At 38.9% G+C, this 16760-nt stretch overlaps 2 protein-coding genes across 10 annotated transcripts in view; one reads left to right on the top strand and one right to left on the bottom strand.

The window, feature by feature from the left end:
* gpr137c (G protein-coupled receptor 137c) lies at positions 1–13521 on the bottom strand. Of its 3 annotated transcripts, none has more exons than XM_044188211.1 (9): positions 13404–13521; positions 11906–12130; positions 7270–7319; positions 6839–6946; positions 6584–6722; positions 5043–5192; positions 3472–3597; positions 3268–3392; positions 1–3071 (listed from the first exon to the last, which is right to left on the bottom strand). In XM_044188211.1, exons 1-9 carry the CDS (start codon positions 13422–13424, stop codon positions 2786–2788), a joined length of 1230 nt encoding a protein of 409 aa, XP_044044146.1. In that variant the 5' UTR covers positions 13425–13521; the 3' UTR covers positions 1–2785. The 3 variants fall into 3 exon arrangements, with proteins under 3 accessions (XP_044044146.1, XP_044044145.1, XP_044044144.1); XM_044188210.1 differs by lacking the exon at positions 13404–13521 and adding an exon at positions 12260–12778; XM_044188209.1 differs by lacking the exon at positions 13404–13521 and having other exon boundaries at positions 11906–12776.
* Positions 13402–16760, top strand: part of txndc16 (thioredoxin domain containing 16) — an 18217-nt gene continuing 14858 nt past the window's right edge. The window contains exons 1-6 of one of the 7 annotated variants that reach the window (XM_044188201.1): positions 13402–13539; positions 14139–14319; positions 14703–14785; positions 14955–15028; positions 15188–15262; positions 16564–16685. In XM_044188201.1, coding sequence (XP_044044136.1) covers positions 14163–14319; positions 14703–14785; positions 14955–15028; positions 15188–15262; positions 16564–16685 — 511 coding nt within the window. In that variant the 5' untranslated portion in view covers positions 13402–13539; positions 14139–14162. The other 6 variants (XM_044188200.1, XM_044188202.1, XM_044188203.1 and 3 more) reach the window with 6 other exon arrangements.

Raw genomic sequence — 16760 nt, forward strand, 5'->3', positions numbered from 1 at the left:
TTTTGTCTTAAAAACAGTGCAGTAGGCCTTTATTTAAACATGGTAGTGCTTTTCTTGCATACATCATCAGTGATCTGTTGCACGGTAGGTTACATTCAGTATGGCCACGGAGAAAACAATCCATAAAACAAGTATCACTGCTCTTTTGAAGCAAATAACATTTTTACACAAACGATATCACCTTGGAAAGAAAATGACACTGAGTTCTTGCACTCTGATGCAGAAGCATGCACTGTAGATGTTCATTTTTCGGAAATAGGTGAACAGCTGGACCCAACACTGACAACTTCATTGTATTGTCCTGTGAAACTTGTTGATACAAGTCATGCTTTTTCGTTTTCTTGTATGATGTCAAAGTTTACATTGTCATTTACAGATTGCGTTTCATTACAGCTACAAGTACCACAGTGTTGGGTAGGGTTGTTCCATTCAGTCCTGACAAACTTAGTTAGTACATACACTGATTTTGGTCTGAGAACTGGTTCATATATGAAAATGTTCCATCAAAGTGAAATATTGCTTATAGGGTGCAGTCTGTCATGAGATTCAGATAATTCATGAGATTATGAATAACGATAGCAGAGAGGGGAAGTGGGGAAAAAAAAATCTAATATAAAATCTGTTAAACAACAAAAATCAATGTAAAATAAAAAGATGATGTATAAAAGCATATTAAACTTCAAAACCAAAAAGATCACACACATACCGACTCAAAATGTCACTTCACACACGGATTAGAAATCGATTAACTTGGAGACACACAAACAATCAAAACCATACATCATCCAACCATTTATTGTGCAAAAATATTTTCCTTAAAGAATGAAACTATTAGATATGACAAAATGTGATGGCACACTGATATTTCCTTTCTCAAAGGACAAATAGTAAAATATAGAATACAGACGATTATTGAAGAAAATCCATAAAACAAGTAGGAGATGAAATCCTACATTCAGGCCCAAAGTCTTTTCTCTGAAGGTGACCGTCTTCTAAGTGCAAATTGTTGCCTCAAAGCTCCCAAAGGATCAGATTCCATGAAAGGTTTTTGGTCAAAAATACATTTCAGAGACACTTCCACCCTGTTAATGAACAATCCTAGGGCTGATTTCTACTCCAATGTTGAATGTAGATTACATATTGTTACTTTGATCTGTCGTATATTGTCCAAATGATACTGATAATGCTACTGCCAAGTAAATCTACGATATGTTCTTAACATTCAACAGCTTGACAGTGTATGGCGCTCCTGTCTTAGGTTTTCACATAGTTTCCATTGTATAATTGTGGGTAAGGAAACCTGGATTTGGCTGCTGTTAAATATTTTTATCCAATAGCAGTGGCATGTTCTTGTATTTAAGCAGATTTAGTTAAAGCCTGAGTCATCTGTTGAAACTGTTCCTCCCCCCCTAATTGTGTTAATAAAAAATTGTTGTTACATTTTTTACACACTTATATATTGACCAAGCCAAGATTGACAACAACACCCATATGGCAGCTACATATAAATTTCACATGTATTTTGCAGTTGTAAGCAGTTTACATGGATGATATTTGTGAGATAAATTAACTAGTATTTTGATTACAGTCAGTTATGAAAATTGCTAAAAGCTTATTTTACATGTCAAACTAAACAAGAATCCAGTAAAGTAGAACTGTGTTGACAGGATAAAGTCTTAAGCTCGCTAACGGTGTTTGTACAGCTTTCTATTTCTGTGGCACCTAAATGAACAATCACTCTTTGAAAAAATAATAATTTGCCACCAACAAGATAATATTACCAAGTTTGTCATGGATAGAAGTTTGATTAGCTTATTGTACTTCAGTTTGAGTCTGAGAATTTTCTTGGTTAAACAGATTATGAGTTTAAGCTAACTGTTAGCGTTGGCTATAAGCTAGCTCTCACTGCTACAACAACCAATGGCAAATTAGCAACAGCTAACTCCTGTCATACGCAACTAGACCTAAAAGTGAGAAAGACCATGACACGCCCTTAGATGCATATCATTTGGTTTTCATCATCAGAAAAGCCTTTTTGAGGATCGAGGATCTGGCTAGCAGACCAGCATCCATCACTGTTCTTTTTCAGCTTAAATTACCCTTTTTCATGCTAATTAAAAAGATTGTATCATATGGTTGCCCAGTCACACAACCCATTTTTGGCAACCCAAATAATAGTTTGACAAATGCTGAGTGAATGTAATGTCTCTGCATCCAGAGTTGTTGATTGACAGACCAATGCAGCTTCGGAATTAGCCACGTTAGCTTGATAAGCCTCCTACATGGCTCCTGTCTGAGCAGAATGGTACGTTTCATAGAAGCACAATTGGATGAAATTTACAAGGAAAGGAGGGATAGGATGATGAGAGCGATGATTATCTGTTCCCGGATAATTCCAATCTCAAAAATGATAATCTAACCAAAACATTTAACAGAAAAAGTTTGGTCTTTGCAGTTTTAGGTGTATTAGCCGTATTAGTGCTAAAACTCTGGTCCATAGTCTGCATTTACTTTCATAGTGGTCCATACATGCCATTTAAAGACTCTGAAGCCCTAAAAAAAGCAGTTAGTCATGGCACAACAACTTTCCAGTTGTTGATGCCACACCATTTCTCTGGAATAATTTGGTGAACCAATTTCGAGGCCCAACCTGGTCCAGAGCAATACCTCAGAATATCACTCAAAAGTACCTGCTTTGATGTATCTGGGGAAGCAAAATGGTGACAAAAACGCAGGAATTGTTAGTTATTAGCCAGTCGTTTTCAATCTTTGCAATGAACCCTGTTTAATTCTGTGGGGTGCAGAAATACGTTTGCGACCCACAGTAATAATTCTGTGGCGTGGAATAGTAGTTACTGTGATGATGATGGTGGTAGTTGTTGTTCTGCGGGGTGGAGTAGTAGTTGTGATGGTGGTGATGGTTACTCTGGATGTTTCCGTAGGCAAAGAGGAGGGGGGCCGTGGAAGACGGCTGTTGCTGCGCGGACGCAACACCCGCTGTCAGGGGCCCGTTGCGTTGGATGGAGCCATACCAACTAGACGTACCAAGCTGGGGAGCGGTGGAGAGGAGACTGAGAGATGAAAAGGATTGATTGAAGAAGAGGAAGGAGGGAAAGGATAAGGAAGAGGTAGAGAAAAATCAATCAAAAGTCATTTCATCAGTCACAGTATTGATTTTTCAATACAAAGCTTAAAACACAAAGTTAAGTTCAACTGTACTTAAATGAAAAACAGATTCTGAAAGACCGTGCTTGTGTGTGTGCCCACCTGGCCCGATCAGTCCTACAATTAATGCTTCTGGACAGGTCATCATCACTATCGTACCGTCGAGGGTTGTCAAAGAAATAAGCTCTGGAGCTGAAACTGTGGCTGTTGATCATCCCTCCCGGAGCCTGAGAGATATTCAAGTTTCCTTTTAGTTATTGTAGACAGATTATTGATGGCATTTGCTCTTTTAACGTGCTATTTTACCAGGTTTTGGTTGGGTCTCTGGACTCTGAAGAAAACCACCACTAAGCTTGTAGGTAGCAGCTCCCAGAAGAACAGAATGATTCCAAACACAATGTAGGCTTCACCGCTGATCTCCTGCACATCGGCCTGTAACACACACAAGCACAATGTATAATATATTCATATTCATTACCTGAACTAAACAAACAGAAAATAGTGGACATCATGCTCTGGCATTTGTGCTTTTTCATCTTGTGAGTGCACATATTTTTGACTTATTCAAATATTTTTTCTTACACCACTTCTCATCTGTACGGCAGACTTAAAGGTAGTTCATCATTTTGGGAAATAAGGTTATTTGCTATCTTGCTGAGCGTTAGATGAGAAAATTGATATCACTCTCATGTCTGTGCACTAATTACGTAGCTAGAATCAGGTGGCGATTAGCTCAGCTTAGTCTAAAGACTGGAAGCAGGGAGAAACAGCTAGCCTCTCTGAAGTAAAAAAAAATATGCCTACCAACACCTGTAAAGCTCACTAATTTACACATTGCATCTTGTTTGTTTCATCTGTACACAGACCAAAAGGTTAAGAAGTTGTTGTTTTTTTTGTGGAGTTACGTGCAATAACTATTTCCCTCTGGACGCATAGTCAGAAAGAAATCTTTAGAGCATGCAAAAAACGTTGTTAATACATTTCGGTTTAAGTAGCAAGATGGAACTTGCATTCCCCCTGCTTCCATTCTTTAGACTAAACTAAGCTAATCACCTGCTGGCTCTAGCTACATAATTTGCGCACAGACATGAGAGTGGTATGATCTTATCATGCAACTCATGTACCGATCATGACACCGTATTTTCCAAAATGTTAGGCCAGACTAGCTGTTTATCCCAGCAACTTTATGCTAAGCTAGGCTCGTGGCTGTAGCTAAGCTAGGCTCGTGGCTGTAGCTCCATAGCTACCGCAAGCTAATTTCGGTCTAGCATTCCTTGGGTTCAGTGCACAATCTAAAGCTGTAGTTTTAGTGAATATCTTCAAACATACTCATGTTATATTCCTGCCAGTGATGTTACAGTAAATAAAATCAAATGCAGCACAAACAGATAATAATTACAACTTTTTCAAACAACTATTTAATGATGCAAACTGTGATGTAAGTGCGATGTAGAAGTTACTATATGTAACATAAATATAGGTAAAAGACTTGGTACACACACTCATAGACACATGCTCAGGGAAGGGACAGAATAATGTTGAGATGTTGGACTGACAGCTGGTATACAGAATAATTTGTAAAGCCAGATTACGCCCACACACCCACACAGTAGGTGTCCGTTGGTGTGTATCATGTCCAACACATACACAAACCCACGATGGAACCCTTTAAAATGGGCTGTCCGTCTCAAGGCTTGAGCCCCAATGTAGGTCAGGACACACAGACACACATGGTTATTTATAGCTTTAAACAAAGCCCTTTACCCCACTAAGCATTGCTTTCCCAAATCTCCTGTGTCCACACACACTTAGCACTGGGTTTCTGGCCAAACAAAAGCTTATTTTCCATCTATAACTGAACAGACTTGGTACAATACCTGATCAGAAACGCTGTACCAGCCGTAGTTGAAGGGACTGGGTCTGTCCTGTGGTGACAGTGCCACCACCACCAGGTTGTAACAGGCTCTGGATGTGTAGAGCAAAATCACCACAGCTCCTATTGCTGTTGCTTGGCACACTGATGTACCCTGGAGGAAGAGTTACTGCGCTTATTACAAGCTCACGCTCATGTATCAGTCAGCTATTGGCCTGTAATTGAATGTCAGATATGGGCCACATTAAGTTTTGAAGGACATAAATTTAAACATCTGTACATGTCTGCATTATGGTAAGAATCATGAGTCACCACCTTGGGTTTCCAAGCGATTGCGAGATGCGCACTAATGCCTGAAAAATGTTCAATATCCGTAGAAGGAAATCTCCCTTTGTGTGCATATTTAGCTGTTAGAATCTAGTGATCTTGTCAGAGCTCCAGATTTTAGTAAGATGGTGGATAGTTCTGCACAGAAACTGGTACCTTAAGACTGCCTGTCTTAAGGTACGACAGCTCACACCGTTACTGTGTTTATTTAATGAAAAGTGCAAACATTTATCAGGCTCTATGATCAATGCCTAGGTGATCCGTTTGATTTGCGTTTAGAGTTTCAGTGTGCAACTTAGTGAGAGCTCATAGAGGTGGCAGACGGATGGCTTTGGATTGAAACTGTATCAAGTTATGCTTGTAATATGTCAGAGAGAAGGGGGGAAAAAATATCACAAATAGGTGTGCAGACCCTCTTCATGATCTTGTGTAAATAATACTGAGTGAATCCTGTATTGACCCAGTTTGGTATGAGTGAAGCTTTGCCTGTAAACACTGCAGCCATCTAATAACCTACACATAGGATACATCTAGTGTCTGGTATATTTTAATATTAAAGTGCAGGATGGTCATGCTAACGTTAATGTTGCTAATATGCAGAATGCTCTTGTGCAGCAGGCAAACAGCAGGAATTTTGTATATGCTAACGTTACTTTTGTTTATGCTAACGTTATTTGTGTGAAGCAGGCTTCTGTGCTTTTAGCCCGTGCTGTCCATCGATGGCCTGGAACCCATTCACAGTTCATTTCTCACTTCCTGTGAGAGCTTACTTTATGTAGTCTTATTTAGCGTCGTCACTGCTACTAGCTGCCATTTCTGGACCGGAAGTCTATGTGTCTTGTGTTTAGCTAGCTAACGTTAGAGCTTACAGATATCTGTAGCGTGTAGTAAAAAAGTTTTAGAAATGCGAGGATGAGTGCCACAAACAAATTTACCTCTAAACAGTAATTTTAGGGGTTTCCACCAAGTTTATCATTTCTGAATACTGAAAATGTCCATATATAAGCTATCGTGATACTGGCATTGTGTTTTCTACTACCTGCTACGGAAACCACCTACCAAAATGTTACATTTTTCGATAACCTACCTTCATTTGTGGAATACTGACATGTTTTTCTACAACAACATAATATCGGTGTTAATTTTGTCACAAGAACTTTGCCTGAGTAAAACACTAAATTGTGGGTCTAAATTTCGCATGCATGGTTTTATTCCTGCCTTGGATTCAAGGTAAACGCTGGCAGAGGACATCTTGGCGATCTTGAAGATGCAGACGGCCAGAGAGACAGCACACAGGACAAACAGAGTGTCGTTGATCAAGACCCGGGCCAGGACTGCATGTCTGATACCCCCATCACTGGTGACATAAAGTTTATTAACTTAAGACAATCAAGTAAAAAACTGTTCTGTGGACCTAAATGTGACATTATTATGTAAGGAGAAAATGTTCTATTAATGGTATTTTTTGTTTACCTTGGTGACTCAGAGCGCTCCAGAGCTCCTTGCACTAACAATGCACATGTTAGATTTACCACCAGGAAAAATACACTGAGACACAAGAAGAACAAACGCAGAGGAACCCTGCAGAGAGAAAGAGAGACAGACAGTAAGAGCCAAAAAGAAGGTGACTTTATTCATAAACAACAACTTATTCAAATTCATGGCATTGAAGCTGCAAACCAACTATGTGTGTGAGAGAAGAAAGGAAAAGAAAGTCAGGTTGTGGAGAGGAGGGAGGATGGACCACATTCTGACTCTAAAGAACAAGGACAAAAAGATTATTGCGTGTTATTAGATGGAGATATAGACAGTTCCGTTTAGAATAAATTCAAGTCAAGGCAAAGTCAAACAAGTGGAAAACCTGCAAGTTACATAAAAATCAACAAAGTTATAGACAGACTTACTTGTATTTGGTGAGCTCTGGGGAATACTTGGCTTTAGCCTTAAACATCACCTAAACAAAGAAAAGTATATAAAAAAAATATCACACATGATGTACATACAACACATATTTTCATACTCATTTTTATAATCCCAATATGGTATTTTTAGAATTGCACATTTTGACTCATCTGGAGACAGTTTTTAGGGTATTTTACTGGGGCATATTATTGGTTTCTACAGGAGAAAATGTATAAATCCACCAAAAAAGAACAAATATGATGAGTAAAGCATATGAAGACAAGATAAAAGGAAAGAGAGAGCAGGGGGTCATTTAGGAGAAGGGTGTGAACTTAACAGAGCCTGAGGAGATTCCTGTGTGTCACTAAAGTAGACAGAAACACATGCGCGCGCACACTTATGCAGCATACATTCAAAGAATACAAGAAAAACAACAGGGCCAAGCAAGAATCCACTTTAGTGTGTACACACAGAATTATGCATGTTTGAGATGAACTAATGAGTCCAATTAAGGTCCAACTACAATGATAAAAGTCAGCTCTTTTTAGTTCAAATAATGTCAAAGTGATTTACAATTTATTGTTAATAAGATTTTATAATTGAGAGGAAGAAAAAAAAGGGTCTTTGGCGATACATCTCATGTCAAAAATAATACGTAAACAAGTGACAATGGCATTAACCTGTATACTTTTTTGCATTTAGTGTTTTTATTAATTTCTGCACATTTTAGTATTTATTATTCACTCTCTGCTGTCTGTAAGCCAAACTGCTCCTTTGGGGTAATAAAGCTCTACTTTATACAATCAGAGCCATTAAAGTGATAGCTACATTGGAAGGAGCAAAATCTCTAACGGTTGACAAATCTCTATCGCCTCATGTTATGTATTGTCATAATGTCCAATCGTAATTCTACATAAGAAGGACATTAGCCAGAAGCTAATGTATGCTGCACTCAGAGTTACATTACACGAATGATATAGCAGTAGCAGTTACTGCTTTCTGCAAATACAGTATAAATTGAAATGTTCGGCTTTATATAAAGGGCCAGACAAAGAATCAATGTCTTGCCGACAGCTGTATGCACACACACGGTGAGCCTTCATAAGACCAAGAACATGTTAAATACTATTTTTCTTAAAAGGAGAACGTAGAACAAATAATTCAAATTGAATTGAAAACTTTAGCATGAGCAGCTTAAGCCACGTTGGCAAAGATGTCACAGTACAAAACACATTGGATGTGTATCTTCCTCTCCGCTCAAACCTCTCGTGTACTCGTTGCCTGGTTGGCATGAAAATGATCAAATAAATAGTCAAACTACATATCATCTACCAGCTGCCTTGCTGCCAATATGTTATCAGTAGCGACCTTAAAAAACATCAGACTGTACACAAGTCCAATTCAAGTGCGCAAAAGCCGGGACACTGGCCTCCACTGATTCACTCACTTCCTGGAATGACTGAAAAATGTTTACCAAAAGGTAGTTTATTCATTATTCAGTTATTAAGATGTACAAACGTGCAGACAAATACAATAATCTGATCGGTCTGCTCAAAGTCTCTTATCTGTCAGACTAACTGATTAATGATGATAACGATTCATTTTTGATATTATATAATCGGTGCCGTGGCCACAAAGGTCTTGAAAATTGCTCAACATTTGTCAACATTGAGATTAAAGACACACGTAAACACTCAGCCTTTCGTGTGAGAATGTAGGCCAGAAGGAGGTAATTTGTAACCTAGAAACGAAGCAACAAGCCAACAGATCACTGCCAGATTACATGCGTTATGTCCACTACATGTGTATGTATGTGTACCTCAAAAACCTATGGAAAATGTAGCTAAATCAATATTTTGTCTTCCAGTATGAGTGAGATTTCCCAGTGATGTAATGAATGTTTTTATCTGATTATTACCATTATCATTTTCTCTAGTAAGAAAGAGCTAAAATGTAATAAGAGGGAAGTAAATCACAGGTCAGGACTCACGCCTGACTCCTCAGAAAACACACTACACACAGTATTTCCACAAATGTGTGTGTGTGTGTGTGTGTCAGGCGGCAGACCTTGTCACGGTGGCATGATGTTATATCAGCTTTCTGCTCACGGCGTTTATTACTTTCAGCGAGTTCAACATTAAACAGCGCGGTTCAGCAGTTAGGCGCTAATGCAGGAACTGCTGTTCCGACATTGGTTGAACAAATTATTAATCACACTGAGCTCGAACTTTGCTAAAAGACAGATTTTCTGTGCTCGTGTTTAAGCAGTCTAGCTCTGCAGTTTTAGTTTTTTGAGACAAATTGTAGGTCATAATGCTTTACGCACTTTGAGCACATGTATATCATGCCATTGTTCATATTTGGCAAGAATGTCTGCTAGAGCTGAAACAATTAGTCAATAAATTGATTGGTTGATCTACAGGCAATTAATCAGCAACTATTTTGATAGTTGAATAATCATTTCAGTAATTTTTTGACGGGAAATGCCAAATATTCTCCGGACTTGTAAAAGCAGTTTGTTACACTACTCATGATTAAGAAAGTAACACTAACATTGTGTATTGCATTATACCCTGCACTGTTAACCAGATGGGTCACAGTCAGGAACAACAGCACTGCAGCAGGATGATCCAAGTTTCTACTGTGGGAGAAAATATAATTCTGATATATTACTCAGGTCTGACTCAGCTAGACGTGAAACCACAAGCAGGAAATGTTTGTTCACTGAGCTGGCCAGTCACATGGTTTTCCCAACTTCGATAGAGATACATATTTGTAAACCTATAATTTAGCAGATATGGAAGAACACCATTTTGTTGGTAATGGCGGAAAGAAAAAAAGGCCTCTGTTCCCACCATACATTTGATGGAAGTCAGTTTATCACAATAACCAAAGAAAAGGAAGATGTTTATTTTACTCAAAGAGAGTGTAGTTTGTCTGCTTTAACTGGTCACAGATCAGCTAATGGGCTACAATGTTTATTCAGCAGTCATATGACACCACTGGCTTCATTACCTAATCTCAACTCAGGCAGTTGGACGAGCTTCCTTTCTACTCACACCCCTATTCCTGATTGAGACGCATTCTGTGAAGCTGTGATTGAACTGTCACCAACTAAAAGTCCCAAAAGTGTGTAGGTGTTTTCTGAGACAGAAACAAACAGGTCTTTGACATTTGGAGTGGGCAGGTGTTAAACAACTGTGACTGACCAACTGTGTCCCTCTCTTTCCCTCTTACACACATAGTTTGTGATAACATGCCGCTGACAGGGACATTTGCTTGAGTCTTGTCCACTTATTGAATAAAACACATCAATGGAGGCTGGGACTTTTGACTGGCTTAAAGAAATACTTCCACATTTTGTAAAATGCTCATTATTTGCCTTCTTTCCAAGAGAAAGTTTGAGAAGATTGATACCACTCATGTCTGTCCATTGAGTATGAAGCTAAAGCCAGGAAACAGTAAACTTAGCTTAGCATAAAGACTGGAAACAGGGGGAAACAGCTAGCCTGGTTCTGTCTAAAGGTAACAACTTACCAGCATCTCTAAAGCTCACTAACTAACACGTTTTATCTCATTTCTTCCGTACAAAAACCAAACTGTAAATATGACATGTTTTACAGGGGGTTATGTGCGGGACTATTTCTTAGCCGGGTGCAACTTCCTGGAGTCTCTGCTGGTTGCCCGGCAACCTCATGGTGACTACGAATATTTAAGTATTCCTTTAAGGTTATGTTTTATTTACAGATAAACCACATTGCTTTGACACAGAGGCCTCGTCCCTATTCTAAATGAATACACCCACCCATATAAAAATTAGAATAATTTAACTATTTAATCTAGGGCTGTAACTAGCACTTATTTTCATCAACGATTAATCTGCTCTACTATGTTCCCAATTAATCAATTCATTGTTCAGTCTATAAAATGTCAGAAAATAATGAAAAATGGCCATGGTGACATCTTCAAATTGCATGTCTTGTCCAGGATCAGTCCAAAACCAAACACTATTCAGTTTACTATAAAGGAAGTTCACATTTGTGAAACCGGAACTTGTGATTTCTTTTAGCATTTATGCTTAAAAACTACAAATGTTTAATCAATTATCAAAACAGTTGTTTAATTTATTATTTTATTTTAACCAACTAATTGTTTCAGCTCAACCTTTATCCACCATATCAACGAACCTATGTCAGCCTCGTGGGAGCTGTAGTTTTTGAATAGCTGGTCTTTTATCTTTGCTAAAATGACAACTGGCTTTCTTAACTGCAAATTCAATGTGTCAAACTCAATGTGACAATGATTCATTGTTGTTCAAATGGGTGCCCTTTTAACTAGAGTTGGGTATTCAGAGCTTTTGCCCACAGGACATTGGATGATCTTGGTACCAGAAATTGAGGATTAATAGGAATCCTCCAAAGGAGTCAATAGAATACAACAGAATAGAATAACAGCACCATTTGCTTGTATGGAAGTTAAACTGTATGCTAAATGTGAAATCAAATTAATACATTGAACACAAAATTGCAATGTCAGCTGTTTTATGAAATCAGGTCACACACACACTACAAACCCCCTCTCTCTCTCACACACACACACACACACACACACACACACACACACACAGTGCAGTCCTACCTGTGTGAAGTAGAGGTTGAGTAGGCAGAGTGTGAAGAACTGCAGGCAGACGGGGCAGCAGTAGAGCAGCCAGTAGGCCAGAGGCTGCAGCTGGTTGGCCTGCAGCACATTTTTAAAGTAGAAAGAGAAAAGGGTCGTCCTCAGCGCTGCCCACAGCAAACACAGAAACAAAAACACACTCTGGTAGCTGAAGCGCTTGTGTCCGTAGTGCAAAATGAGCCAGAGCTGCAGGTAAACGAAAACAAACAGGAAAGAGTAGAGGACGGTGTAGATGGTAGTTAGACTGAGCTCCAGTGTTGGGGAGATCGCAGCTCCATGGTACTCCTTCAGTGAGGTAAACAAATGGGAATTAACCTCCTCTCCTGCCGAAAACATAGCCACTGACGTCTCGCACTAACACATGGGATGCTGTGAAGGCAAAAACACTAAACCTGGGTCAGACCTGGGCTAAACTCATCGTGGATGACAAAAAGACGAGGGTATGCGAAAAATTGCGATAAAAGGAGTTTATTCTGAAAAGAGGTGGCATAATGAAAATGCGCTGGGGTTTAAATCTAACATTGTGTTGAAGGCAATTTAGTCTAGTTTTTAAAAAACCCCGCTAGGTTAAAAATAACAAGACATAGTGAAAGAAAACAAGAGAGCGTTCCCTCTGTGAATCTCTGCAAAGCTGTTCTCTGCAAAAAACAACTTAAGGGGGGGAAAAACCTCCAGATCAGCTGTGATGCAGTTTTAGACCCGCCCCCCTGCTCTCAATTAAAATGGAAACTAGCGCTTCCTAGGTCGCCATCTTGGCTCAACACCAGGCTAATTTTCTTATGAAACAGCTGACTCGGGAGCCACAAATTCTAGACAGTTTCCGAGCTAAATCTCCCAAGTGAAAGACGTCCTCACGCCCACTTTCCCAGTGCACCACTTCATTGGCTAATCCTGCCGCCCAGCCTCCACAGCTTTCTCACTCCATTGGTTTATGATGATGTCAGCTGTGGCAGTGCCCGCCCTCTGTGCGCTTGTGATTGGCCATTTGGTCAAGTCAAAACCGTTCCCTGATCCTATTGGCTTAAAGAAGCACGTGGGCGTCTCTTGTAGAGAAAGAGGGCATCAAAACAATTTGCAGACATTTACGTCAAGTTACGGAGCGATAATCAACATTTGCGGAAAAGTGGTTTTGCCTTCAAAATAAAAGCGTAAAACGTTGGCGTGCACGTAACAGCATCATTTGGGAATAAAAATAACAACACATGTAAAACAGCTGTATTCTCATAGTATAATTTTCGTGTTAATCTACTAAGTGGCATGGACTACTCAAAAACTTCTCAACAAATTTGTCAATTAAGGATTTTATTTTAAAATGGTAACAGGAAGTACTGTTTTACTCTAGTAGCTTGACACTGTTTCGCGAAAGATGGAGCTTAATTCTTTTAAGACACATTTTTCAAATTTAACTGTGCAGCTTGGCGAAAAATAACCGTGTAAACTTGCTTTGTCTGTGGCCTACCGTCACATCTCCCACGTACATATGCCGACATGTATCTTCTAAATTTGCAGGTGTTAACGTTGGCTAGTCATGTAAAGCCATGGACGAAAAACTATAAGTAGGCAGTCAACAAGCCTAGCTAATGAACTAGCTAGCAGTAAGTTACCTATATTCTTAAGTAATGGCAGAAAGCACCATTTTTGAAGTTTATTCAGGACTTCAGGATAAGCTGCTGCTTATAATTAGCATCATAATCACCACGGGGTTAACTGGTTTGTAACGTTTGTAGCACTTGGAAAGACAAAAGTTGAACCTTAACCCCACCTCGACTTTCTCAGGTAACACTCAGCTAGCATCTTTGTTGTCACGGCTCGCTCCTTTCCTCACAGCATCATTTATGCGTTCCTATTCCGTTCCATTTAACGGACCAACAAATTTGAACCAATTATATGTAACAGTGCAGGCCATATGAAATAATAGTAAGTGTTCATATTATTACCCTTAGTTGGTTTGTTTGAGATCCATATGAATTACATTGAAGTAATGGGACAGTGCTGTTACATGTATAGGAATGTAACCGCGTTCCTGGGCAGCTTAAAAAACAAACAAAAAAAGGATTGTCAGCGCTGTCACAGCACAACCTTCCTGCTTCTGTGGCATCCAGAAAGGATCATTTTCATCATGTTTGTCTAGTAAACATTTCTGCGCAGACAACATAGTTCTTTTCTCTCTTTATTTCTTCTGTTTTCCCCGCAGACAGCATAGCCGAGCCTCTTCTCCATGATGTGGATGTGTATCGCTGTTTTCCTGCTGTGGATGAGGTCAGGAGGATGCACAGAGAAGGCCAACACATCAGACCTAATTGAATACACAGCTGCAGACTTCTATGAGAAATTGCGTTCTGGGAAGATGATGTTTATCTATTTCGAGCATCAAGGTAGGCTGCTCACTATTGAACATGTAAACAACACAATCTTTCCAAATTTGTATTTAGACGTCTATATTTTAGCAGTAATACAGTAGGTGATGCAATACATTTGTGCTGATATAGTCATTTACGTTTGCGTCGTTTCAAGTAGTTTTTAAAGAGTAGCTCACACTGAGCGCAGCAGTCAAATTGACTTCATTTTCTTTATCACCAACTGTCAGAGCCATGACACACTTAAAAAGATTGTTTTCTTCCAATATGTCTGCGTTCAGGTAAGGTCCACCGTTCAGATGACGATTGACCAGTGACTTGTCAAGGTGCAACACAGCAGATAGCAGCTAAAGCCTTTTAACCCACTAATCAAGGATAACAGTATTTCTCACCGTCTCCAGTCTCTCCGACCATCTCTCTCTTCTTGGTGGAGCTAGAGAAGTCTGCTGACGCTCTGCAGGATTATGGGGTACTTGTTGGCAAGGTAACTATAGTCCTCTCAGTGCTATGCGCTCCATCTGTCATAGAAGTTGACATCAAATTTTCAAGTTTTTATTAACTTGAAGATTTGGAGACAGATACCAGAAAGTGAATGGATAGAGAGCTGGCAGTTCAGTACCTTTTTTTTTTTTTTTTTTTTTTTTTCTGTTAAGATCAACTGCAATAAAGAGCTGGTTCACACATACTGCAGAGAAGAAAGGATGCTGCACACAGCTTTTCTATTCAGGTAGGCTGTGCGCACATGAAGGATTCAGTGGAGGATAGTCAAGAAATATAACAACAACAACAACTGCAGAGAATATAACTCTGTCAAGGGCATTAAGGATTGTTTACACTAACAACTAACAACCCTTTGTTTGTCACGCTGTCTATGTCTTTCTGTCAGGGGTGGTAAGGAGTTCTTGGGTTTTGATTTGGACACCGTGTTTGACGTCAACTCCATAGTCTCTGAAGTCCTGTTGTAAGTAAGCAACACTCCCTCGGTTACAATGCGCTTGTGTGAGGCTTTAACCTTCAGCCCTAGCTTGTATCTAAAACACACAATACATATAATCAATTTCCAAATGATATTTTGAACACAGTGATAAGTAGTAGTTGTATATAGTGTTAATATGGTTTAACACAATATATAGAACATTTTTCTTCTGAAGCTAGAAACTATATAAAGTAGCTGATTAAACTATTTAGCATTTCATTGATTTTATATATTTTACTGCATTCATTCATGTATTTTATAATGTCTTTATTCAGTATTATCCATTCTGGAGTTTTGTATGTCATCTCATGCAGACTCCATGTGAATGATAACAATTGTTGTGCTTGTGTGCTACATTTCAGAACCATGTGATGCTTTCATCGCAACGTGTAATGAGGAAATTACTACTGCAACTAACTATTATTTTCATAATCGATGAACGGATTTGGTCTATTTCATTTACACATATATTACATATTACATCATTTACAGTGATGTAAAAGCAGAAAATCTCCACATTGGAAAAGCTGGAACCAGAGTGATGACTGATTAACCGACTAATTGTTTCAGTTCTAGTACTGACACTAACTTTCTGCTCCTGTTTTACAATACATTTGTGACATAAGCACATTTGTGGAATAAATAACCACAAACTCGACAAGCAAACTTTATTCAAAGACAAAGTTTCTTCTCATTACAGCTGATTACAGATAATTATTAAGTGGCTTTGGACATATTGGCTATAAAGTATCTGTCTACCATTAGATTATCTTGAAATATAGAAATGCACTTATGATAAAAATGTCATAATCTTCATTCAAGAAAGCTTTTTAATTACATTAATCCTAAATCACATTTTATTTTTGTAAAAAGGATAACTTATGTGATGTTCTATATTTGTCTTAAAAAATCCAACGAAAAGACCAAAACCAACAATAAATGTATCCTACTAGCAAGTATTGTGTGTGTATCCAAAGCCTGTTATGTGCTGTAACATTTGCTAAAAACTACAGTGGTCAGCTCTTTAAGGAAATGACTGTGCCTTTTTAGCAAATGAAACCATACATTTGTGAGCCGTTTCAAAAGATTTCTGTCATCAGTAGTAACCAATGGGCTTGGGTCTGAGAGCCACAGACAGGAAGTTAGAAAGTACTGAGAGATGGACTAACACATGGTTTTGGTCTTTTCACGGGATTTGTTCACAACAAGAAAAATATAGCACCAGATTTATCTTTTAAGATTTACATGACACTTTGAGCTTTACTTTCTCTGTCTTCCGCTTCTAGTGCAATTCTGCGTGAAGAGGTCAAATACGTCCACACAGATGCTGACCTCCTGGCCATGGAGAAGGCAGCCAGAGGGAAGAAGGATATTGTGCTGGGTTACGTCCGCAGTCTGGGAACACAAGGTATGGAAAAGAAGGAGAGGATGGATATACAGAGGCAACAAATGTTGAGGAAAGTTAAAGGGACTTTTTCAAACT

Source organism: Siniperca chuatsi, linkage group LG24 (genome assembly GCF_020085105.1).
Source record: "Siniperca chuatsi isolate FFG_IHB_CAS linkage group LG24, ASM2008510v1, whole genome shotgun sequence".
NCBI classification, from domain to species: Eukaryota; Metazoa; Chordata; class Actinopteri; order Centrarchiformes; family Sinipercidae; genus Siniperca; species Siniperca chuatsi.

What these genes read in the sequence shown, in the direction of transcription:
- gpr137c (XM_044188209.1), bottom strand. Translation starts at nt 12,280, where the DNA reads ATGTTTTCGGCAGGAGAGGAGGTTAATTCCCATTTGTTTACCTCACTG. An exon ending in GCGTTTACCTTGAATCCAAG is followed by an intron (nt 5,193 to 6,583) that starts GCAGGAATAAAA and finishes CTCTTCCTCCAG; the next exon opens with GGTACATCAGTGTGCCAAGC. An exon ending in TGTAGGACTGATCGGGCCAG is followed by an intron (nt 3,072 to 3,267) that starts GTGGGCACACAC and finishes TTCATCTCTCAG; the next exon opens with TCTCCTCTCCACCGCTCCCC.